General features: G+C 34.2%; 1 protein-coding gene across 3 annotated transcripts; it reads right to left on the bottom strand.

The window, feature by feature from the left end:
* On the bottom strand, nt 1-5,661 carry LOC108979355 (YTH domain-containing protein ECT4-like). 3 transcript variants are annotated; one of them, XM_018950022.2, is made up of 10 exons: nt 5,253-5,661; nt 4,564-4,650; nt 3,807-3,972; nt 3,648-3,724; nt 2,307-2,616; nt 2,176-2,213; nt 1,541-2,095; nt 1,211-1,423; nt 937-1,089; nt 1-508 (listed from the first exon to the last, which is right to left on the bottom strand). In XM_018950022.2, the coding sequence occupies exons 2-10, from the start codon at nt 4,621-4,623 to the stop codon at nt 410-412; spliced, it is 1,671 nt and encodes a 556-aa protein (XP_018805567.2). In that variant the 5' UTR covers nt 4,624-4,650; nt 5,253-5,661; the 3' UTR covers nt 1-409. The 3 variants fall into 3 exon arrangements, with proteins under 3 accessions (XP_018805567.2, XP_018805568.2, XP_035546908.1); XM_018950023.2 differs by having other exon boundaries at nt 1,541-2,068; nt 5,253-5,660; XM_035691015.1 differs by lacking the exon at nt 5,253-5,661 and adding an exon at nt 5,012-5,220.
* Between the last annotated feature and the right edge of the window lie 21,695 nt (nt 5,662-27,356).

Genomic DNA, 27,356 nt, shown 5'->3' with positions numbered 1-27,356 from the left:
TAATGTGCAAGGGGGCATTTGAATAAGGATTTAAAAAAAAAATAAAATAAAATAAAAACCAAATACAACTTAAAGAAAGAGGGAACTTGAAAAAAGAAAAAAAAAAAAAAAAGGAAAGAAAAAACTTGGATTGCATGAAACCCCAAAAGCATATCAATTATCAAAGGGGTCATCCAAGTTTCTGTAATGGTGGTACACAAACAGCTTTCGTGGCAGCGAAACCCACTAACCATCTCAATACAAGAAAGGATCATCGGCTCCTTTTTTCCTCGTAAAGGATCACTGAAAATCTTCTAAACAAGTCAATTCTTTTATTTTCTTTTCTTCTGAGACTGCTCTTATTTCCATCCAGGTTGGCATTGGTCTCAGCAGCAATTAGACCCTTTCTGTAAAGGTTTTCATATCCTCTTCATTTCTTCGCCTTGTCTTCGACGTCCTCCGGTTGCCCAATGCTCTTCGCAGCAGACAGATCTACCGTCTTAAAACTGGTGGTTAATTCATCTATCTTCTGCTTCCAGACAAATGAATAACATGTAAAAATAAAAAATAAAAAACCAAAAGAGGTACGCGCACACTGACACAGCTCAAGTGAAACCGAAATAAAGAAATGCTGCAAAGGGCCTATTCTGTTGAACAGAATAAAGTCAAAATCTCATCGGTACAAAACCATGCACTATGCTCTACTTGTATAAGGATCCTTCTTTATTCTTCAATCATTTTGTAATCCAAGAGAATCATTTTAAAGAATATTAAGTTAGATAAATCCCACCCATTAGCCATTGGTCTTGGCATATGATTCCTAACCCTCCACCTCCAATTATTTCAACATGACCCCACATTATATGCACTCTTCGACATATTTGAATCAGTTCAGAGTAGCGAAAAAATAGATTAGTAGTTGGAAATAACAAGTGGGAGAAGGGAAGAAGGGAGAACCTGCAGATTATAATGGGGTGTAAATTCCCCCGTCCTCTTTTCTTGCATCACCTTCTGGCGGTTTTCATAAAAGTCGAAATCGTCCAATATGGACGTCTTTGACACATAGTTTTTAAAAATAATCAACATTTCAATACCCTGAGGAAATCTCACCTGGAAATGGAATATAGCAAGATTAAGCAAGGCAGGAGCGGTGCACAAGTCAATTAGGAAAAAGAAAAAGAACAAGAAAAAATAAATAAATAACAATGAGATACTAGTTGATTATGCACACCTCCTGGGTATCTCGACTGTTGGTAACGGGCTTGTTGTCATTATTCTCAAGTATTATATGTCGTAAAAGTGGATTTGGAACGTCTTTTAGAATGTGCCACTTAACAGGAAAATAACCATTCCACTTATCTTGCTGCCAGAAATCCATGTTCTTATTATAATCAACTCGGCCAATCATCTCGGCTATTCCACAGAACTGACCACTTGCATTAACCTAAACCAGACAGACAGACAAACAAACAAAAGATGCGTTTAGTTATTGTTTTTCGAACACCTGGTGTGCAGAGTGGAAACTCAGGCATCAGAATCAATATTGATCTCTAGAGCATACCGAAAAGAAAAGAAGCACTGGGCACTTGCTGCCTTTATCAACCATCCTCTCTTGAGCATCTTGATATGCACTATCTAGCCTCTTATTCCCATTAGGAGTACTAGCCCACACATTGTACTTGATGCTCTTATGAATATCATCTTCACTGTAAGATTTGATAACAAAGAAAAATGCATGATCATATTTGGTCGGAAAGTCAGGAAGGTTATATTGATCCATCCTGATAAAAGAGGATATGCTGTTACTATTTCCATTCCCATCAGTTTCCAGGGATCCAGCAGCATTACCTCCAGAAATCAAAACACCTTTTGCATTGGCCGTTTTAGGACCCTGGTTGTGCTCATTTAGCAAACCAATATCCCTAACACCATTAATTTTGCTTCTTGATTTCAGCTTCTCACTGCTGCCCCAACCCCTTGCATTTGCTTTTAAATTCACTGGACTGTTTGAATATGGCATTCCACCCTTCTCTTGATTATGGGCTGAAGGTTTTGAAACGGGAAAGTAACCTTTGGCAACTACATCTGACTGAAAAGATGAGGCATGAGGCAAGGCCTAAAAATAACTACAAAATCCAGTGACATATCCAGAGGAGGGGAGTGCATAATTCAACAAAGCACAAAGAACTAGAATACCTTGTTCACTGGTTTCAGTTGTTTATGGATGCTGTGACCTGATGAGAGATCCAATGAAGGCAAGGAATTATTGATACCCAATGGATTGCTAAACTCAGAAAAGGATTTTGAAAGAGGAGGGAAAGTATTACTTGGGGAAGGCAAATTGTGTTTTGGCTCTGTAAATTCTGGAGCTCCTGCATAGATATTTCCAAAATATCCATCTCCAACAAGGGATGGATCCCACACATAGGGTGATGGTAGCAACTTCCCATAAGGAATAGTAGTGGGATAATGTCCAGGCGAGGCAATTGGTGGTTGAAACATGGGGGTTGGCAGATATGCCTGTTGATCGACATATTGTCCATCAACGCCAATTGTCGACATGGGAAAATATGGAGTGTAACCAGGCTGAAATCCTGGCATGAAGTAGACAAAAGACCCGTTATCTGCTTGCATAACCTAAATGAAGCAAAAGTGAACGTAAGTTTAACTTGAAATGAAATGCCTAACTGCATACGCAAAATTCTAGTAGCATACTATCATCATACAGGGAAAACTTACAAAGCAAAGGCAGACATTGAATTCATATGCTACGGTTGCACCAATATTTATTGTAGTCGAGTAAAATTACTTCATTAAATTCCAAAACAAATCTTGGATTTCCAATTCAAAATTTACAGACCAACTAAAAATTAAAAGGTATCTGGCTGCTAATCACAGCTAGAACTTAAGAACCAATATAGGCAAAGGGAAATTTTGTGGTTCATTTTCTATAAAGCTAAATTTGCATCGCATGATCTATAACAAGAGAAAGTGACTGAAATCAATACAGAACTTAAAGACTCTCAGTGACTCTTGGAGAAGAAGCACAAAAGAATGAGCTCTAAACAACTTGCGTTTAAACAATCATTTCAATTTCTTTCCCCATCAACTTGAGACGATCACAAGAAAGTTAATGAAACTAGTACAGATCCTCGTTTGTTTTCGTAGATGAGATGAGTTGAGATAAAAGTTAAAAATTGAATAAAATATTGTTAGAATATTTTTTTTTAATATTATAATTGTTTTGAGATTTGAAAAAGTTGAATTGTTTATTTTATTTTGTGTGGGAATATGGGAAAGTTAATGATGATTAAATGAGATGAAATGAAATGAGATATGTTGTGAAAACAAGCGAGGCGACTCTTCATGACTCTTGAAAAAGGAGCACAAAATGAATGAGCTTAAAACAACTAGCGTTTAAATTGCAATTTACATTCTTTCTCATCTTCTTGAGAACTACACACAACATAAATTTCAGGCGCTGTGGAGTCCAAACAAATAAAATATCCCAATCATCTATCAATAGATTTGAAAAAAGAGAACCAGCCAAATAAACAACCAAGGGTACATAGGAACAGGCTTTTTCTGGAGTGTAGAAAAAAGATTAAAGAAAATTGCAGACTTCATGCCATTCATCACAAGAATCCAGAAAATATTGAGATACTTACAGGATATTGAAGTTCCATTCCATCACCACCAACATGGTACCCTTGGTTGTCCAACCCTCCATAGGAACAATCATAACCTGTCAACATGCTACTGTAAGATGTGAAGACGTATTTATACAACCATCTAAAACAATGAACTATATCATAGCCACAGCTAACCTGGATAATAGTATCCGTAATAGCCACTGCTTGAATAAGACATGCCTTGATCCATAGCGAGGGAATCATGGTCAACTTCACTTCCTTTGACACTACCGGTTGCGTCTCCCACAGATGATATACACGATGTTGCATCAGATTGTGGAGTTGTGTCTTTCAAAGGAGCCTAAAATTATGTAACCAGGTTCACAAATCAATTGTAGTGAACGGGAAGACTTCATTTCTTAAATTTAAGAAAAAAAAGCCATAGCAAAACTCCAATTTTGAAAAATATAATGATAGGAAAAGAAAAAATTGAGCAGTGTTACAATGTTGAACACAGGCATCCCTTATCTCCTTAAGATATCCTACTAAATCTACCATGCATCTTCATTCACTATTGATTTTGGTTTCCACCCCAAAATACGAATATGGAGAATTATTCTTTTTACAAGACAGAGAGGAAAACAAATAAAGGAAAAACTTTTAGCACATGATCCAGGTGGTATCATCTTTCCGAGGAACAAAAGAGGGGAACAAAGAAATTAAAAAATAAAATAAAAATGGATCTGAAGGGAAAATAAAAATTCAGGAAACTTGTTGTAAGAACATGTTTCTGCGCTTTTTTCTGCTACGTGTGACACGAAGCATCCCTTATAAGCGCTAATTTTCCCCATGACATATAAAAAATTAGATAGAATTATATTACTCATACTATTTGAATTTAAACATCAAAGGGAGAGGTACTTAAAAAGTCTAGGCGGAATCTTGAAATTACCAGATTGGAATCAGCGCCCTCCATAGAAGGATCAGAAACTCTTTTCAGATTTTTTACCATCTCTTCAGCGTATTAGTATGTCTGAATCTGATGGCAGAAAATAAACAAACTAAGAAATAAGTCGATCAGCAATATAAAAAAATTAAGGTATGAATCAATGCATTTATATCCATCATAATTATTACCATAAATCAACTGCAATGTAATTAAACTTGGGATTAACTACATTAAAACAAGAGCCAGGATATAAATAAATATTTTTTTAAATATTTATTTACTCCTATATAATACAAATAAGGAGGCGATATAAGGTCGTGATTCGAGATTAATGTAAAAATTGCGTGACGGTTTTTTTTAAAAAAAAAATGCGTGAAGGTCGTAATATTAATTTTCGAAAATTCACAAAAGAAAAAGACGCCAAAAGCAACATCCATAAACATACACATACATGTACATAAATATATGTAAGCACGTCTTCAGTTAAAGGATCCAATAAGCAGTATAAATATCTCGAAATCCGTTGAAATTATCCAAAGAACCACTCGGAATAAGACTAAATCTCGCTGCTACGCATACTTACATACATATAAATGTATATGAATATAAGGATTTGCGTGTATGTGTGTGTGTGCGCAGAGAGAGAGAGAGAGAGAGAGAGAGAGAGAGAGGGAGATGGAGAGAGAGGATACGGTGTAGTTGTGGGAGGAGCAGCGACTTGAGGAGGCGTGAGACGACAGCAGTAAAAGTAATTTTGATCAAATTCAGCCGACAGAAGAGTTCCTTTTCGAATCTCTTTTCACCAGCTACAGTTGACTCACAGAGAAAGATCTCCGAAAGGAAACCGAAAGACTCAAAACAATACTCGCGGGAAAAAATGAGGGAAGAAGAAAAAACTTTGTAAGGGCGAGGATTTAGATCCAGAGAGGAAAAGAAAAAAAGAAAAATGACAGATAACACAGCGGTTGAGTGGAGCGTAATCGGCGTCTCTTCCCCTAGTCTCCGTTTGGGTGAAGAGAAAGAGAGAGAGAAAGAGAGTTTAGAGGGAAATGGTTGATGAGGAGGATGATTCCATGATTATCAAAGAAGACAACAACGTGAACGCTCTTTCATTTCATTTTCTTTTTAAAAACAAAAGATTAAATCAGAATAATTTATGTGGTGGAATGGTAGGACTAACCGACGGTGGTAGGGCTCCCACGTCATCCAATTTGTTCCTTTCTGTTTGATTCCATGATTCTGCCCCACCCGTCCGATTACCCCCAAGGTGATTCTTGTCTTTTACTTGATACAAAGTTTTATCTCGTAAATAGGGCTGAAAACCGACGAACTTCGTCGGTGCTTTTGGAGAGGGGGAGAGAAAATTGGCAGCCTTTGTGTCGTGAGTCGGTACGGTTCGTTGGTCTACTTTCGGTGTCACTTTAGAGGGGAGTGACGGGTGGTGCCATTGGTGGGAAGAAGTAGAGGAATGAAGAAAACGGGAGAATAAGAAGTAAAATCTTGGTCCAAGCAATGCTGTTTCATCTATTTTTTTTTTTTTTTTTATAAATTCATAACTAAAAAGATATTGTTTCATTTAAATATGACGTCGTTTTATATATGTATAATATAAAAATATGATCCAATAGTTTGAGTTTGGCTCAGACCGAAATTGAACCAATCGGCATCAATTTTCTTAGAAGACGTTTGGATTCGAAAATGATTTAAGATAAATTAAAATGAGTTGAGATGGATTGTGAATAGTAATGAGATGAGTTGTGAATAGTAGTGAAGTTTGTGAGTTAAAGTTGCTGAATAGTAATAAATAGTAGTGAGATGAGTTGAAATGACTTGCGAATCTAAACGTCTCCTAATTTTATACCATCGGCCGACCAATTTTTTAACTGTTTCAATCGGTTTCGGACTCTAATAACAGGTCTGCATCAGCAACGATCGGCCCTGTTGATTTCTATACAGCCCTACTCGTAAATATCAAAATTAAAGCAATGTTAAATTATATTGAAGATAGCAAAATATAGCTATTTCTCTTTGGAAATTATATTATTTATTCTTTTTAAGATTTTGCTTTTCACCTATATATTTATTGGAGTTGAACAAAAATGTTGCGTATTAGTTTTGATAATTTTAAAATATTATGTGTGACTTTTTTAAAATGTAAAATGTAAAAGAAAATGATTTGTAAAGTCTTAAGAAGACTTGTGCACTCATTTAAAAACAATAACAAATTTAAGATTCACATAAAAAAAAAAATATATTTTTTAATAATAAACTATATTATTTTTAAAAAAAAGTGCAAACTTACCCAACCTATGATATAAAAAGGATGCTTAAAATTGAGGAGTTTAAAGATTTGGAATGATAGAAAGATAGACAGTAAAATGGAAGACACGACAATTATTTTTGTAAATGAGAAGAATTGAGTTGAGATAAAAATTAAAAATTAAATAAAATATTTTTAAAATATTTTTTTTTTTAATATTATATAAAAATTTAAAAAATTTATATTAATTAAATGAGATGAGATAAGATATTTTGTAAAAACAAATTAGATCTGTTTGAAAATTAATTAGTGATTCATAAGGAACGTGGAATTTAATATGATTTTATGGAAGCCCATACTCTGCATTTAATTTACATTATTCCGATTTTCAAGAACACATTGTATTTTACATTTAGCTTTTTTATTTGCTTTATTAATTTTAATTAATTATTTATTATTTTTGAAAAAATGGGCATTAGATTTGGACTTTTCAATGAATCCAAGAAGTTGAGGGAGAGAATTAGAAGCAACTAGAAAGGGGAGAGATACTGTCAAGATTTGCTTAGGAGCCAAGTATTTCCAGCCATCAGTCCATCCAAATTAGTAGTCATGCATGCCCAATTAAAGACAATATATTTATTTATTTTTAATTAAATTTTTTTTTTAATATATAGACCGCCACGTTGACATTTGACATTTGTGTCTACGTGTAATGCTCTATTGTCACTCAACCACTTAGTGAGTTTGGATGATGGTGTACGTCTCCAAACCTTTCTATTATTAATTTTGCACACGATTTTATCGACATCAGGGCTTGCGTTTTTGTCAAGATAATCTAAATCTGAATTTGGGATTTAAATTGAGAGTAATATTACTTATAGTCATAAAGTACGTAAGTGATGTATAGTCATATTAAAAGAGTTAAATTTAGTATTAAAATATTATTTTTTTATGTGAATTTTATATTTATTTTTTTTTTTTAAAGTGATTATACGGTACTTACACATTCATGACTGCAACTATCATTTCTGTTAAATAAGTGAGTTTGAAATAGGGTTGTACACCGATGGGTTCGGTGTCGGTTTTGGTGCAAAACCGAGACACCACCGACGTCTGCTATGGGTCGGTTGAACCGGTCGAAACCGATGGTTTGGGGATAAAAAACCGATCATATCGGTCTCGACGTGCGTCGGGGCGGTCTTCGGTCCACCGTCAGCGTCTTCTGTGAAGGAGGAGGAACTGAGGAAGAGTGAAGAACTGTCTCGCCGTCGCTGCCATGGAAGAAGAAGAGAGTTGCAGAGGGTAGAGAGAAAGAAGATGACACGGGGAAGAAGAAGAGGGGCCTGGGGGGTCATTAATTCATCTTAAAACGGCGCCGTTTGGCTTTTAAGCCAAACGGTGCCGTTCTATTTTAATTTTTTTTTAACTTTCAAGCTTTAAAACGGCGCCATTTCACTTATAATAAGTGAAACGGCGCCGTTTTATATACATATATTAAAAAAAATATATAAATAGACCGGATCGGCCGGTTCAGCGGTTTTCCAGGGGTTCAAACCGACGCCGAACCGCCGATATCGGTTTTCCTTCCATTTCTCTCGACTGCCGACCGGTTCTTTGTCGGTTCCGGCCGGTTCCGTGCTCCGGCGGTCGGTCTGATCGGTTCACGGTCGGTTCCGACGGTTCCTGTACAGCCCTAGTTTGAAATGCCTTCCACTTTCTAGCTTTGCTTAATTTCGTGTACTAATTTGTAACATCTTGCCTAAAAAGCTCCTTAGGTTTTGACCTTAATAATCTTAATCCTAGATAATTAAGAATTGAGCTATTTTAGAATAAGAACAATTTTAGATACTTGAGTTGGCAAAAAAGCCATATACTTTGAGTTTAGTAGAATTATTAGAAGATTCTAGTACAATATTAATCTAGAGGAAAAGAAAATTTTTTGAGCTTGATTGGTTTAGTAATATTATTTTGGCGAATTTTTAATGTTTTTTTTTTTTAATTTGAGGATAAGAAGCAAAGAGACCCATAAGGGAATGACACATGGCATAGCGAATGGTTGCCACGTTAATGTACGAAGCAATTTAAGTTAAATATTTGATGAAATTGGAGTAGGCCCAAAGAGTGGTTTACTACAAGCCCAAGCTTTTTTTGAGTATAAAGACTTAGGAGAGATAATAAGACTTTCAAGCCCTAATGCACTAAAGATGTGATTGGCTAAGGTTAAGATGTTAAGAAGCCTTAGGCCCAATTTAGGAGATATTAAGTTTTAACCCTTTTTTGGAGATACTAGAAAATAAGCTCAATGAAAATGACATAAGGTCATTAGACCTAACTTAGTAAGAGTGAATGTCTTAGGCCCAACTTAAAAGACATAAGAATTTAGACCTCACTTATTGAACATAAGACTATAGACCTAACTATTTAGACCCAATATATTAGGCCCAACTTAGTAAGCATAAGGCCTTCTGGGCCAATCATGGTATATATTTGACCCATAGTCCAATTAGGTCAAGGTAAACATTTCAAGCCCAATCTTTATAGATCTTGAGATCGTTTTTAATCCTTCAAAATCTAGAAACAAGACCCTCATTCACTCAAACTCAAAAGTCCTTGGACCATTACCTCACACTCATGACCTTTTTAAGCCCACAATGCCAAAAGTCTTGTTTTGCTTCACTCTTCAATTTGAAAGCTCAATACACCATATCATGGGTTTCTTCAAACCCATGTCATACCCTAAGTATTCAAATTAAGTTTTGAAATTTGGTTAAGACCATTAATCAGCATACCTATGATTAGTGATCTTTAAACCATGTTTTAGAGCTTAATTTTATTTCTTAATTTTTTTAGCCTTTTTTATCTGAAATTTTCCTTGTTTTATTATTCAATTATATCATTCTTAGATCATATTAGGACCCTAGATAAACCTCCACACATGTCATTAAAAGAAATGACATATCAAACTCCAAACTACACCAATCGATACACATGTGTGCCCTTTGTGTGCAAAAGATTGTTTTGCCCTTAAGCCCAAATTTTTTTTGCCTTGTACTCTAGGGCACTATGGTCCTAAAATACCTCACATAACTCCTTTAAACCCAGACTAAGCCTTGGATGAAATTTGGTTTCAAAAACTAAACTAAAAACCAAAACCAATTTCACTCAAAAGACTAGTTGAATGACAATCGAATTGGTTGAGGTTCAACAGCCCTTCTACCCATGGCTGAGCCACCACCCCACGCCACTTCCAGCACCACCCAATTCCAAGAGGCCCTCATGGTCATCATGAGCTTTTGACCAGATTTTTCCACCCAAAGAAGGCACCAAACCGAATGGCTTTTATGCACCACTCCATTTCAACAACCACCCTCCCTTGCATCATTTTCTTTGAGCTACACCTTCATGATCACTTGGCATCCAACCCTCCACTTTCTACCACCTGAAAAAAGCCTTCAAGAAGTGACCTTACACCTACACAAATCAGCCATGATGATGAGTCAAGAAGATGAGTCAAGATAATGAACAAATCTGTCCAAAGAAAACCACTTTGAACCCATCAACCCCATAGTTGGTTTCTGTTAGTTTTTCAACTATTTCTTCTACACCACGACTTGACCAGCACCCTTAGGTTCAATGTAGCACTTGTAGTGATGAAATCATGGTGATTTAGGCTACTATTTCATTCTGCACAAGTGATACAAGGTGATTGAATGCAATCTGAAAATTCAACCCCTTACACCACCACCCATCTCATCCAATCCCCATGGACTTAGGCCAACGTCTCCACCCTCTTGACCACCTATAAAAGGCCCATTCACCCCCTTATTTCCTCCACACCTCATCTCCAACACCCCCTTGAGCATATAAAGCCATCTCCCCCCTTAGTTTTGAAAAAAACCGAAAGGTTAGTGAGGTTGAGTGTTCTTTGAAGTTCTTGTGCTAGGAGCTTGAGTGGGCTACAAAATTTGTAAGTATTCTTACCCTAGATCTTAGTTTACATGTCAAGCTTTAATTTTTAAGTGTTGGAGTGATTTTGGATGAATTTAGAAAAGATTATCATGCTTGATTCAAAACCGGATTCATTAAGGATGAATTAAGTGTTTAAGTTGTTTTAAGTGGAAAATTTAGCTATGGCATGTCTTAGCATATTTTGATATGATTTATTAATGTCTTAGAATGATTATGGAATGTTTTATTTTTTATTAAAAGCATGTCATGATAGGTTTTAATTCTATCTTGTTTTGATCATCAAAACATGCATGAGTTTTAAGTAAGTTTGTGATTAGGCATGAAGTTTGATTTGTTCCTCCGAGGCTTGATGATTAAGCATATAGAAATCTTATGATTGGGATAAGATTGAAATTGCATGTTTTGGGTGAGTTTTGAAAGCATACATTTATAATTTACACTAGAAACATCAAACTTAATTGATGGAGAATTAATGGAAATTAAGATTTTTAGCCATGATTAAGTGTTGGGATGAATTTTATCACTAAAGAATTGGCCTTTATCATATCATTAAGGACTATAGTGATTGTTTGTGATTAAATAAAATTGCTTGTGCATACATTCATATGGATCAATAGTTAAAATCACACTTAGGCATCAACTAGAGTGCATGCCACGGGTTGAGATTGTTTAAGCTAGTTCCACTTTGAATTTTAAAATTCTAAAAATATAGATGCTTTTATAATATCAGAAATATGAGGTCCATGAAATTTGGTTGAATTTGAGGTTCATTTACAGATAGTAAAAAATTAGGGCCTTAATGGTAATTTTTGAAAGTTTAGGGATATTTTTTTTAAATACCCATTTTTAAGCCTTTGTGTATGAACCTCATCCATAGTGGTATAAATCCTAAATTTAGGGGTGGGCAGCAGGGGCCTGCCCCTCATGAAGGACCCATAGCGGGGGTGAGTTGACTCCAGCGGGTCCTCGCCCTGCACCCTACTCCTTCCCAAAAATAATAAAAAAATTATTTTTTATATTTATATAAATATATATTGTATATAAATATATACAATTTGTTAAAAACTTGAATTCAAGTTAATGGATTGCATTAGCTTTCTAGGCCAACATTTATATAGGAGGCCAAGGCGATGCAATAGTCATTCTTAAGCAATGTGGGATTTGCTGTTAAGTCTCACATTGCTTAATAATGACTATTGTATTGCTTTGGCCTCCTATATAAAGGTTAGCCTAAGAGGTCAAGGCAATCTAAAATAAAACTCTAATGAGTTTATATTTTTTTGAAGAAAATTTATAATTATATTATATTATAATTTGGGTCTAAAAAAATTTAGACCCAAAAAAAATTATAGATCCAGTAAATCACTAGATTGAGCGGGGGGCAGGGTGGGGTTGAACCCCCCGCTATCGGGGCGTGGTGCGGAGTTGAAACCTGCAACCCCCGCATGGTGCGAGGCTGGGGGCAAGGAGGGGATGCTCCCGCCCTGCACCATGCGGGTAGCACCCCTACCTAAATTAGTATGAATTTGATTTCAGTCGCTACAATTTTTAAAACTTAGGAAGTTTGTAAGTTGGCCTCTAACTTACACCTTGATAAATTATTTATGATTTATTAATAAATGTCACATAATTATCATTTTGAGCATAAAATATCATGTTATATGATATATTAAGTGCATACTTACATGACATGCGATATTTTCATCACTTTTGCATATTGCATTTATAAATGACATTTTCACATAAAAACTTGCTACATATGCACACGTTATGAAATACATTTTTTAAGCATAGCATGAAAATAATTTTTTTAACAACCCCAAAGGCGAGGATGAAAAATTATCCTAGTAGAACTCCTTTGTCAACTCTGATATGTTTAAGAATGGAGTGGTAATCCCTGGGTTGACGAATAATAGTCAGTGAGTTTCGAATGAGTTCTTTTTAAAAAAAGTCGGAGCAAAGTCAAATGTTATGACATATAAGGATGGTGGGCGTACATGTTATGATATTATATTATATTACCAATGCATTGAGAACGAGTCTGGAAATAACGTAGTTTCAACGTGAGTTGTACCATGGTCACCGGTAAGTACTCACAATGCACATGGGAAACTGTGAAGATACCACATGTTACGATTAATTATGAACTGCTAATGATGAAATGTTATGATGAAATTATGTTTTTTAAGGTTGAAGTAAAAATGTTCTCTGTACGAAAATATTTGTCTCTGTTTTTTTGAAAATTTTAAGGAATTTGGATGGTAGACACACATTTTTTTTTGCATGTTATGCGTGTCATATTTATCATTCTTCATGCATAATTTATCTTTATGCATGTTGGTTGTTTAAATTGCTGAAATTTCAAGTAAATCTCACTCTTTATGGATCCACTATCATTCTACTCGGAATGATAGAAGTTGTGTCAGGATTCGAAGATGACAGTGGGTAGATGAAGCGTTAGACTCTACTGATTGAGGGGGAGCCAGACCTCGAGAAGATATTGGACTTGATCCTTATGTTTATAGCCTTAGTCATTCATCCTCTAGAATGCATGAAGTGATTGATTTAACTTGGGAGACTTCTATGTTTAGCTTATGCTACTATTTGGCTTTAAACATATAATGGTCATTAATGCATTGAGATATTTTTAGTTATTCTGTCATAAGTTATATTTTCACCCTTAATCCGCTACGAATATTGCACTCTGCTAGTTACATTTATAGGATGCATTGCATACTAATTGTCATGTACGGGGGTATGTAACCTTATGTTACATGTTCCGACGCTCAACTCTCTGTTCCATCCCAAGCAGAGGTTGGAGACGTCACATAATTATCATGTAAACTAGAAATATCATTCTTATCCTTTTTTTTAACATTATTCTTACCTTAAATTTTATCATATTCAATCACAGATATTTATGCAAACCATTTTAAATGGTTGACTCTATCAATCAATTCAACGAATGCCACTTAAAATGTTCCACGGAATAAATATTGTTGGGAATGACAAAACTTAAAATAAAGAAAAAGTATTACATACCAATTTTAAACACTATGTTGTAGACATAGGGATGGGAATCAAGAAATATCATATATTGTTATAATCCTTTTGATTTTTCTATATTTTAGGGTGTAAGCAACAACTATGGAGGAATTGACATTTATTTGTGATACATGATTTATTAATTTCGGAGTTTTTATTTTGAAAAAAAAAATATTTATAAGCTTTATTTCTTACATACTCAACATATTGCTAATGTGGAAGCTTTTTACATCAACTATACTATAAAATATTGGTGCTTTGATTTTTTTAAAAATTATAATGAATCTCATTATAAATGGTGTGTTAACTAACCGACTTATATGTAGAAAAACTCATTTTGCCATTGATAATGCATCATAAATGGTTATGACTCATCACTCACACTATCCATTCGGAAACAAAAATGGTAGGAATACAACTAGTATACAATGAGGCTCCATTTGGATAGTGAAAGTGTTTCATTTCATCTCATCATTATAACTTTTCTAAATTCTCACACAAAATATAATAAACAATTCAACTTTTTCAAATCTTAAAATAATAATAAATAATATTATAATAATATTTTATTTAACTTTCGTCTCAACTCATCTCATCTCAACTCACTATTTAAACGGCACCTGAGTCTATCCAAATTGTTAACTATTGATTGTGATTCTCAAATATGGTAAAATAGAATAAACAAAAAATATGTTTCTTTAACAAATAAATAAATTAAATAAATAAAAGTTTAGAGAGGATCTCCAAGTGATGTCTCCACCTAGAACCCACAACTGTGGAGACACATGAGGGTGGGTCTCTACTTAATGATGTAAATAAACTATAATACTTGATATGTGTGATTTTCATGTGATTTTTATTACTCTTTTATTTATGAAAAGTGTCAGTTCTCCTTCAATAGTATTGATTTTATTTTATTTCTATATATTTTTTATTATTTTCTTGGATTTGAAAGAATGAGAAGATTTAGTACAAAATAAGAGACTACGGATCCGAACCAACTAGAGGCAGCGAGATCTAAAGAGAGTCGATGAGATTTAAACCAGGAGACTCGATGGTGACCAGGATTGGTGACAAGAGTTAGACGATAAGCGATATATTACCTTATGGGCGAGAAGACTTGTTGACAAGGTTCCGGGCTGTTAGATTGGGTGACCAGTCTAACCGACCAATTTAAAAGACCAACCTAAAAGACATCGTAAGTAACAACTAGTAAAGGCGAGCAGCTTTACTGCTCGGTAGGTTGGCGAGAGGGTTCTATCATCCTAGTCGAGAGTCTTTCCTCTCGGTAGATGAGTAAACCAGTTATATTCAACGTACACGGTATCTACCCGGTGGGACCCTTTTGAGTTCCGTAATCAGTCTGCTTACTACCAGATCCTCCCAAACTCTATAAATCAAGCTACTTATTACTGAATCTTCAATTTTAGATAATTATGTTATTCTTGGGTTAATTTCTTTTATGTTAATATTTATTTTTAGAAATTATTTTCCAGATCTTTAGGCTAGATTGTAGCCGCATTTATCTTGTTTCTAGATTTAAGTTTTGACATCTATTTAATCACATCTTGTGGGATGAATAGGAGGAGGGGGGAGAGCCTGAGGTTTAGAGTCCAAAAATATTCCAGAGATTAATTTTTAAGTTTCTTTCGAGGAGGCAGATCTGGATGGCAGAGGCGAGAGTTGCATGCTTAATCAACCGACTCCAACGAAAAACACTAGTTTTATTGTTTTTATTTTTAATTTCATTATGAACTAATTTTATTTTCTAGAGTTTTGATGTAGTCTAGCATTGAACACACAATTTATATTCTAAGTTATTTTATTTTCAATATTTCCATAATTGAGTGTTTATTCCTTATTCTTAATGTTCACAATTTTCTAGCTAATTATTGTTCAATCTATCAAATCACAATGAGACCGAGATGTGATTTGTGATTAAAGCTCTAGGATTAAGCACATTAGTTGAGTGAAAGTAGAGATATTTTACTGCGATTAGTGTGATTTTCAAGAAAAATTCAAAGAATTTAATGAGTCTGCAATTAGTTAAATTCACGTAGAGATATGAAGTTATTAGTTGGAGATATTTTTGGTATTGTTTGAGAGAAAATATTGAATAGTTAAGGGATTTTTATCATCAACTTGGGATAATTGGAATTCTATAACAAGGAAGAATAAATTGTGTGGGATTTGCTAGGTGAAATCAAATGCTTTAGATCTATTCTTATTATCTTTAAAATCTTAATTTTAATGTTATTTTCTTCAGTTTAATTTAGATAATCTATTCTTCAAATTTCGGTTTTCCAAATAGTAATTAATTTAGTAAATTTCAATACTGAATAGCATAATTATTCCATGTGGGTCCGATAACTGTTTTTTTTTTTTTAAACATTTTACTACTTGTTACAATTATGTGCACTTGCAGATATTTTCAGCATAACAATACTCGATAAGTGATCAGGATTTTTCCCAATAATTCATAGCTATTAGGGTTCTTGTAACCCTTTTTTTGAAACAAATTGTAAGTTAAATTCGTATAGCCCTATTACTAGATCTTTCCAGCTTTATAAAAAGGATTGCATGGCTTGAAATCCAAAAAAGCCAAGGCTGCAGTGGGTCTATAAAGTTTTTATAGCAATCTCACATATTGTTTTTGAAGAAAACAATCTCAACCTTAGATAACTGTAGCAAATATCAAGGCAGGTCTCATGCTTGTTTCTTTGAGGTTCGGGCAGATAATGGTGGTGAATACAAATGACCATTTGAAAAGTATTACAGGTGTGATACCTCATTCTGATAAGTGATAAGAGTATGTGATGTATGAGGCCCCACATTGCTTAAAAATGAGAAGTTCTGGCTCTCTTATAATGTTCTGATGGGGCACCAATTATATCATTAACTAGTGTTCTTGGAATATGGGTCACATGGCTTGGGCTTTCCATTGCGGTATTACAAATTGTATAAGAACCTATCCCAACAAAAAATGTGGGACTTGATACATGCCACCTACAATGGACTAGCTTGACGAGAAAGCAGGGAATATAGATGAGCTTGTGATAGCCCATTATGATAAATGATAAGGGTAGGTGGTGTATGAGATCTCTCATTGCTTGGGAAGGAGAAATTCTTGCTCTTTATAATATTCCAATGGAGCTCCAATTGTATTATTGACTAGTCTCTTTGTATAGACCATGTGACTTGGGTTTTCCATTGGAGTGTTATGGCATAAGTCATGGCATTAGGCTTGAGAAACAGTTTCCAAGACACCACAATATAATGGTGTAGCAGAGAAAATAAATAGAACAATTTGTGAAAGAATCAAGTGTATGCTCTTTCATGCAAAATTGCCTAATTCATTTTTAGGTGAGACAATGAGGACAACAATTGATTTGGTTAACCTTTTCTCCTAATTTCTTTTCAGATAAGGCAACGAGGATAGTAGTTGACTTGGTCAACCTTTCTCCTTCAGTTCCTTTGGATGTTGGCATTCATGAAAGGGCTTGGACAGGAAAATATATTTCTCGAGTATTGGAGGTTATTTGGCTACATGACTTTTGTTCATGTTGCTAAAGAGAAGAGGTTCAAAGTTGATAGCAAATCCAAGTAGTGCAACTTCTAGGGTTATGCACAAGAAGAATTTGGTTACAGATTGTGGGATCCAGTTAAGAAGAAAATTCAAAGGATCAAAGATGTTTTCTTTGAAGATCAAATCATTAAAACTGTGAATTAGAGTAAAAAAGCCTGAGTCTTTCAGTGAAGAACTTGATGATGCATGATGAACATGAGAGAGATGTATTGGAATAATATGTTGATACTATTGAAATTGGTGAACCTGAAATTAATGATATAAGACTAGAACAAAAAGTCGAGGAACCTCTTTTATAACCAGCTATAAAAAAATCAATTAAGAAGATATGCTAAAGAGCATCAACCTTCCACCTGGTTTTCTGCTATGGAGTGTGTTTTGCTTTCAGATGGGGGAGAGTCATAATGTTATCAAGAGGCTATCCTGCATGATAAAAAAAAAGAGTGGTTGAGAGCCAAGCAAGAGATATGTAATACCTATATGAGAACCATACCTATAAGTTGGTAGAACTACCAAAGGATAAAAGAGCATTGAGAAATAAATAAGTTTTCAGACTGAAGATTGAGCCAAATAGCTCAAAACTAAGTTACAAGGCATGATTGGTTGCGAAGGAGTCTAGTCAGAAGAAAGGCATTGATTTGGAATAAATTTATTCATCCATGTTAAAAATGTCTTCTATTAGAGTTGTCTTAGATTTGGTTGCTAGTATGAATTTAGAGATTGAACAACATAATGTGACGATTGCTTTCCTCTATAGTGACTTGAAGGAGGAAAAATATATGGAGCAACCATAGGGGTTCACAACAAAGAGTAAAGAGCATCTTGTGTGTCGACAGAAGAAGAGTTTACATGGACTCAAGCAGGCACTTAGACAGTGGTACAAAAAATTTGATTTCTTTATGGTTTAGCATGGGTATGATAGAACTACTTCTGATCATGGTGTATTTGTTGAAAATTTTTCAATGGTAAACTTATTATTTTCTTGCTATATGTGGATGATATGTTGATAGTTGGTCGTGATTCTGGAAAAATTGACAAATTGAGAAGATAATTGAATAAGGGGATGTTTGGGGAATGAGAAGATGAGAATTTTGTGAATAATAGTAATATGATTTGTGAATAGTAATGAGATAGTTTGAGTTAAGTATTTTTTGAATTTTGGGAAAGGAGATAAAAAAAATTGAATAAAAAATATTATGAAGTTAAAATATTGTTAGAATATAATTTTTAATATAATTTTTTTAAATTTGAAAAATTTGAATTATTTTTTGTTTGAAAGTTTGGGAAAGCTGTAATGTGGCGTCCCCGACCCCCATTTACGGAAACACAGGAATTGAGACACCCGGATGATGACAAACGGTCACGCATCCTAACGATAGTGTCAAGTGTGTGTACATGCAAATAGCGTACAATGAACAACGCATCAGATAATTTAAGTAAGTTAACTAAGTACCAGAATTTTTAATACAAATTTACATAGGTAAAATGTTTAAAGAGAGTTATACAGTATCCCAAAATAAAATATAATACAAGTCCAAATACGATAACGAGTGATCCCATATCACTCCTCTGGCGGGGCCGAATCCTCAGGCTCGTCCTCAGCATCATCTGTATCGAAATCTGCGTTACCATAAATGGTACAGTAGGCAAGTATAATCTAAACAACTCACGAGAATAAAAATACATTAATGTAACCAACATGCATGCATATGATGAAGTATGCATTATTCTCAAAACAACATTTTCTCCGAAAATGAACATTTACCAATGCACGCCAAAATCTCATTTGGCCTAAAAATAATAATCCGTCATTTTTTCAGAAAATGACCCACACAAAATCATTTTATCCAACACACGCTATTTTTCCAGAAAATAGCCCATTATTCATTTTAACCGTATGCACCATGATCTCCCCTAGGGACCATCCGCACACCTTGGCTCCCTTCGCCACATCATGGGTAACGACCGTGTGTGTGACTTCGTAAAGAGAGACGTTCAGTTCTGCGCCCAGCGCGTATGTGGTCAAGCATCCTCTAGCTCTCGCCAGTAGAGGGGCCACAGAGTCGGCACGAGATCGTTACCATCTCGTCCGATCCTGTTGTCGCCCAACGACAACCCAGGGGATGTCACTCAATATATTCCGCTCCCGAGTCACCAGAGGAGCTCCATCGAGATAATGCCCCATCTCAGCATGAGGTCGTGATACACACGCACTCGAAAACCATATCACATGAAAACCCAGTTTTCAATAAACACATAAACATGAATGCAATTACATGAAAACCTAGTTTCATTTACAAATATGATCATGCATGCAAATATGCAATGGACATGAAACGTCTCAATATCCAACATCCAACAATTCACAACATAGTCCAAAACACACAAACAACTCCATCCTCCAATCCATTTGACCCCCTTACTCCTCGGACTCAGTCCGACATAACCAACCAGTTCACAATAAAATGAGTTAGTACAAAAATACATTTAAATCACGAAAGTTCTTTAGAAAAATACTTACAGTGCTATTTTATAATTTTCAAAGGATCACGGAGCTGCAAGAAGTGGCAACAGAGCGACAGAATAGTACCAAATGCACTGTGGCCGTGGGTCTCAAAAACTCACTTTTGAACAGGAACAAACGAAGACTCGAGATTGCTAGGGAAGGACGTAGGGATGTCGATGAAACTAATGGTGGTGGTGGTTGGCTGTGGGTGGCGGCGTAGAGGGCGGTTGAAGACCAAAAATCTCAAAACGAAAATGGAGTTGGATGTACTTCACTGGTGACAAATTGGAGCTAAGAATGGGTGCATTAGGTTGCTAAGAGGTCGATGATGATGTGGTGAGAAAATGGTGGCCGGAGGTGGCGTGACGGCGGCGCAAGGAATGCCGCGGCTTCAAGCCATGCGTGGGGACTCACGGCAATGCGAAAGGGACTGGGATTGAAGGGGGGTGGTCGCCGGCCGGTGAGGAAGGGAAGGAGAGGGGCGGTGTCGATCACGGGGCCGCACGGCGACAGTGGGTGGTGAGCAACCAAACGAACAGGGGAGGGGGTGCTGTGCGCACAGGAGAGAAGAGAGAGAGAGAGAGGAGAAAAGAAAAGAAGAAGAAAAGAAAAAGAGGAAAAAGAAAAAGTGAGGGAAAGAAATGAGGCCCAATCTTCACATCTTAGGTCACAAAAATGATCTAACGAGAAAGATTTCAAAACAACACGTTAAATAAAATAATTCAAACGTAGTGATTAAATGAAAGTAAAATAATTAAATCCAACAATAAATTAATTTAATATGAAAAATAATTTAAATGCATAACAATAATTAATATTAAGAAAGCACTTCAAAATAATTTTCATAAAATTAAAAATCATAAAAATAAACCAACTAAAAATCCAACAACTTTAAAACAAGAGAATAAATTTTTAAATTAATAAAAATAATCCTTCAATAAAAATATACTAAAATACAGGGTGTTACATGTAATGATTAGTTGAAAAAGTTGTAATGATTAGTTTGAAAGTGTTTGTGTTTGAGTGATGTTTCAGAAAAAGATGAGATGAGATAAGATGAAGAATATGATGAGAATTATTTACAAACATCCCCTAAATCTTTAGCTATGAAAGATTTGGGACTCGCAAAACAGAGCCTTGGTATGAAAATCTCTTGTGACAAAAAGAATGTCAAGTTGTGGCTATCTCAAGAGAGTTATATTAAAAAGGTACTAGACATTTACAACATGGGCAAGGCAAAAAAGCTTTCCACTTACATGACATTTGAAGCTAAATTCAAAGTAGAGTCCTACAAGTGAGAAAGAAAATGAAGAGATACAAAATGTGCCTTATGCATCAACTGTGGGTAGCTTAATGTATGTCATAGTGTGCACAAGACCTGATATCGCTCATTCTATTGGAGTTGCTAGTCAATTCCTCTCTAATTCTAGCAAAATACATTGGGCAGCTGTGAAATGGATTCTCAAGTATCTTAAAGATACTTTTAGGGTGTGTTTGTGCTTTGGAAATATTAAGTATATGTTTGATAGGTTTACAAATGCATATATGGCTGGTGATATTGATTTTAATAAGTCTACTTCAGGGTACTTGATTACTTATTTAGGGAGAACTGTATCATGGCAATCCAAATTGTAGAAATGTGTTGTTTTGTCTACCACATAGGTTGCGATTTTTTCCAACGCTAAAGCTAGAAAGGAGTTATGAATGAAGAAGTTCTTAAAATAATAGATCATAAACAAGAGAAGTATATTTATTTTCTACAATGATAGTCAGAGTACTATCCATGTCATTAAGAACTAAATTTTTCATTCAAGATCCAATCATATTGATATAAGGTATCACTGGATTTTTGATGCATTTGAGATGAAGTTATTACAAATTGAAAAAATCCATACTGATGAAAACTGGTCAAATATGATGACAAAACCACTGCCTATGCAAAAGCTTAAAGTATGTAAAAGAAGAACAAGCTTGGTGGAGCCCCTCACATAGTTAGGAATGGGAGATTTGTTGGGTTGATCCCTCCATTTGAGGGAAGCCCATGTGAGCCCTCTGAGTGGCACTTTGGTAATTCTATACAATATATTTGTGTTTTAAAATGTGACGTGTCGTGTGTGTTTGTGAGACAAAGAAGAAAAGGTAGAAAAGAAAGAGAGGGAGGTGTGAGGCATCGTACGTACGAAAAGAGAAAATTTGTGTTTTTCTCATACTTCAGTTAGAGTTTTGAGAGGTTATTTGTAGTTCCGATTAAATGTTTCCAAACTGAATCCAGTTAATTGATTTTATGACCCGAACCTAATTAAGAAAAATTCAATTTTTTCTATTCGACCTGATTCTTTTTTCAAAAAAGCTATTTGCATTCGGGAGGGGTACCTCGCGTACACGTCTAACCACGTGTAAAAATAAAATGGTGCATTTCATTTAAATTCAGCTACCTCTCATCTTCTTCTTTGCATCTTCTTCACATTTTCTTCTCACGGAATGCAGCACTTCGACTTCGGGAGCAAGCTTCCCCACAGAAGACCACGAAGACGAAACATGAAGACAAGTTCTTCATGGGTATTGGTCCTCATCTTCTTCGACTTCGCTATTTTTTGACGAAGCCATGCCCCATTGGTAGTGTTTCTTCAACCAACAATTGGTAGGAATCAAGGATCTACTCATGATGGCTACCATGGATATGAATTGAAAACCAGACAGAGTACGAAAAGCAAAGAATATTCAAACAAGAATAGAAAAAAAAAAGAAAAAAAAAAAAGAAGACGAATGAAGAAGAAACATGAAGAAAATATGGAAAGAGATTGGAAGTGTAATTGTGGGCAACAATTTGATCATCATGATTTGGGGCTTTCATCACCTGGGTATACGAAAGTGTTGAAAGAATGAAAGAACAAGGCAAAGTCTGATGGTAGAAATATTGTTGGAATGAAGTCTAAAGTGTGTAGATCTGGGGCTTTCATCACCTAGGTATAAGAAAGTAGACTTTTTCTTACCCAAATAGTATTGCAAAAATGAAAGAAGGCAACCAATCCTATAAGAAGCCGAATCTGTAAAAATGAAAGAACAAAGACCTTTGATTCCTTCCTTTCGTAAACCCCAATAGCTTTTATCTGAGATGGATTTGATTTACTTCTGATATCGATTTGAGTGCTGGCTGGGATGGGATTTTTTTTTAAGAAATTATTTTTTTTTTTAATTTTAATTAATTTATTTAAATAATATCGGCTGATGTGGCATTAACCATGTTAGCCGATTCCGCAATAGGTACCCAATGCTAGGTACCTGTAGTATAATTGTTTTTTTATTTTTAACCCAGATCCTAGAAAAAGTTACGATATATGAAATTTCATTTCGAGTCTTGCTAGATACAAGCGGTATGGCACACCAAACCATGCACCGACGCTGACATGGCTTTCTTATTAAAAAGAAAAACAATATAAGAAAAATTTTGAGAGAAGAAGAAAGTCTCCAGTCTCACAAAAATCATTTTCGTCTTCAATTCACATCGTTTCATTAATCTAGAGAGATAGGGTGTTACAGAACTAGCCTCCTCTGTTGATTGAATTGCTCTCATTTGGACTGTACATCCGGGTTCCAGCCCAAGAACTCGGGTATACTTAGACTGAAACCCGGGTTTCAAAACCGGGCCGAAACCCGGATTGAAACCAGCTTTTAAAAATCCAGAACCCGGGTTTCGGGTTGCACTTGGTTCTTTTTTTTTTTTTTTTAAATCAAAGCCTAAATATTATGAATATTTTTTCATGAAAAAATATTGATGGGGCATTCAAACTCTATTTATTTAATTTTTTAAAATAAAATTTTATAATATTGCGATCATTGAACCCACAGACCGAGCAAAACGTTATTTACTACTTAGAGCGAGGAAGCTGCATATTTGTTGGAAGAATTTCTTGCAACTTGAATACATAATAGCACACATCCGTTGCTTAGGGGAAAAAAATGCTCGTAATTAAAAGCAGCTCATATCCCCCGATGTACACAGAAATAATATTACTGAAAATCATTTGCTATGCTCAAACTCGATTTTACTAGAAAATCATTTAAAATATGGAAAATGCTATACGTACTTAAGAAAAATTTATAAAAACTTTTTTCTCCACATGTCAATTATTGATATGTTAAAAATCATGAAATTTGAATTTTAAATTTCAAAAGAAAACTAACAAAATGAGTCTTATAAATAAAAGTGTAAGTAAAACTGTAAATACATATACCACTACTCTTAAAATATTATATATAAAAAACAATGACTGGAGAAAGAAAAAAACTAAAACAAACAGAACTTATGGTTTGCAAATAAACTAAAGAGTAAAGCTACTCTCATTGCTCTCAACTCCAGGCTCCAGCTGAGAGCTCTCGTTGCATTTTTTTATTTTTATTATTATTTTTAATTAATAATTAAGTAAATATTTTTTAATGATGTTGTATTTTTTTTAAATAAAAATAAAATATTAAAAAAATACATATAAAAAAAATTAAAAAAAATACAATTGCACTAAGGGTAACTCCGGAAGCTGGGAGCGGCAGTAGAGCCACCCTAAACCAAAAGCTGTCCCATTGAAATAAAGCAGAAGTTCACAGCCCAAGAGGATGAACGCTAGGAAGATTTATTTGGGTAAAAGCCATTGGGCCCTAGCCTTATAATCTGTAATATTTGGGTATCATCCTCCTTTCATCATGAAAACTACACTATACAAATTGTAAAATAAATTATATTTGGGCCCATTTTTAAGAAGTATAATGAGTTTTTTAAATCACTCCATTATTATTTATTATTTATTATTTTATAATTATTTTGTATATAGTTTTCATTAATTTTTATTATTAATTACTATTATTTACTATTTTATCGTGAATCCAACGAGTCTAACTCGTATGTACTAGTCATCGTTTCTAATGGATCAAATGAATATGATACCTGATTTAATTATAAACAAAACGACAAATCATTTTTGTTTAAATAATTTTTTTTGTAAATTCTGTTTTAAATAGAATATAAATTTCTTGAGCCAGTGGACTTTTATTTGGTTAACATATCTTATCTAATATAATCGATATAATTTTTTAAATTTTTATATAAAATATAATAAATTTTTTAAATTTTAAAATAAAAATAATATTTTATTCAACTTTTAATTTTTATTTCATCTCATCTCATCTGTATAATCAAATAAGATATTCTGAGAATACCTGATATAGTCTCAGTACCCAAAAGGTCCAGCTAAAAGGATCATGTTGGAGCCACCGAGAGTCGTCCTTAGGATTCTTACCGATAAGTACAAAATATATTTTTTTATTTTGTATTTTTTTAAGCATTTTTTAAAATTTCTTTAAATATTTAAATTACAAACTCATTTAAAAACACTTTCTTAATAATTAAGTAAAAATAATTATAGGAAAATAAAATAAAATATCAATCGGTAACTTTTCTCGTGCTGCATTCTCGCATTTTCCTGTATAAAAACTTAAGCAAAAAAAAAAAAAAAAAACTTCATTGAACCATTTAAAATCACAGTGGTTATTGATCGGATCCTGGAGTTGACAATTTGAGCTTTGTATGTATATATACCTGCTCCCCTCCAAACGCAGGAGTCAGTCCATGACCATGACTAGGCCAAAGTCCAGGCACAGAAGAAGACAACCCAGAGAGCCTGAGTCATGTAATCTCATCCCTAAAAGAATTAGCCATAGTGCTGCTGCACATGGGATCCACGACTTTCTTGTCTCAAATGAGATTTTATACTTTTTATCTATTTATTTATTTATTTATTTAAATAGATAGATAGACTTGTACATACAAAAGGAGATGCATCTAAATATCAAAGCCCATAGTTGGTAGCTTAGGTAGCGGGCGAAATGCCTTGTTTCATGTAAAACCACATGATTGATGAGGATAAAAGATTCCCTCAATCTTGCTAGCTCCAATTTGCGGAATACAAAATTACAAATACAAAGATAAATACAATAACTAATAATTTTAGAATCTGACGTATCACATCAAATCATATCAATTTATGTATTTATTTTTGTCTAATCTATTTGTGTTTAAAGTATATATTAAATATTTAATACGGTAAGATCCATACTATACATTTATGGATAATGCTACTTCTCCATATGAAACTTACAACTTATATAATCCTCTTAATATGATACCACATGATTTTTTTTTAAAATAATAATAATGCTACTTGGTCATTTAATTTTGGACGCCATTTTGATTTGAATATGTATTTTTGAATATCAAGAGGGACATTTGAACGACGCAATAACAAAACTTTATATCTACATTTCACCAACAACCTGAATAAATCTTCGTTCGGTTGATATCTTCTAAGCATCTAATGAGTCTTTTAACCTTATTTGATTTTATTAATTAATTATATATTTTTTAATAATGCTACTTTTTATCTTATATTTTATTATCTTTAGTCACACTTATAGTTATGAATCATTTTTAACCATTGCTTTTATTAATCAATTTAATAATAATTATTTAAAATATATCATAATGATTGAAAATGATAAGATTTACTTTATAATAAACTTTCATGGATGATGGATGCCACGTTCTACAAGTTGCAATCAAATACCACCGGCCCCACCCAAATAATAATCATTGAGCTGCTTAGCACAAAGTATAGTCAAATGTTTTAGGATGATGATGATAAACTGACAAAATGGATTGATTGTGGGGTCCCACTTTAAGATATATCTGATTGAAATTAGGTAATCTTAAGCAACATTCATCAAATATTATTATTGAAATGTCATTGGATTCAGTTCTAAAGCTTTCCCTACCCCAAATCAAAATGTGCACGAAGAGCCAAATCAAATGTTGTTTGTTTTGAGTGAAGAAATTAATAGATCAGCAGCAAACAAGCATCTCTGCCCCCCTGCATTATTGGTTTTCTTTTATTTTATTTTTGTGTGTGTTTTAGGCGTGCACGTCAGAAATGGTGTCACTCACGTTGATTCGCGTGAGTAGCATTAATTGTGTTGCGTAGTTGTGATCATTGTTCATTCTACGCCATGTTCTTCTAGTAAGCATTCATGTTGTGCAAAATTCAATGTATATGATAAATCATTATCATATAGTTACCCCTTATATTTGTCAACCTATTTCACTACCTTCTTTTTATTTCTTTTAGTGGATATATTTATTTTGAGTCCTTAGTTGAGGTTTGGATGTTCAAATTAAGAATTTTACTATATATCAACTACTATTTATCTTCATATTTTTCACTTTATATGTAACAGTTTTTTTTTCAAGATATGAGATGTGAAGTAATGAATAGTAGCTGATGAAAAAAATTATTTTTAAATTAAATTGACATCTGGTTAAGGGATAATATCTGCGTGGATGTCATATATATGAATAGTGATACATATAGTTATTATGGAATGAA

The sequence above is a fragment of the Juglans regia genome, chromosome 6 (genome assembly GCF_001411555.2).
Source record: "Juglans regia cultivar Chandler chromosome 6, Walnut 2.0, whole genome shotgun sequence".
Classification (NCBI taxonomy): Eukaryota; Viridiplantae; Streptophyta; class Magnoliopsida; order Fagales; family Juglandaceae; genus Juglans; species Juglans regia.
Note: the sequence above shows the minus strand (reverse complement) of the source record. Positions and strands in the feature narration are given on the sequence as shown.

Excerpts from the sequence above, each read along its gene's own strand:
- LOC108979355 (XM_018950022.2), bottom strand. The coding sequence starts at position 4,623 with ATGGTAAAAAATCTGAAAAGAGTTTCTGATCCTTCTATGGAGGGCGCT. Across the intron at positions 3,725-3,806 it reads TTACGGATACTATTATCCAG|GTTATGATTGTTCCTATGGA; the intron begins GTTAGCTGTGGC and ends GCATGTTGACAG. Across the intron at positions 509-936 it reads CACCCCATTATAATCTGCAG|AAGATAGATGAATTAACCAC; the intron begins GTTCTCCCTTCT and ends GTCTGGAAGCAG.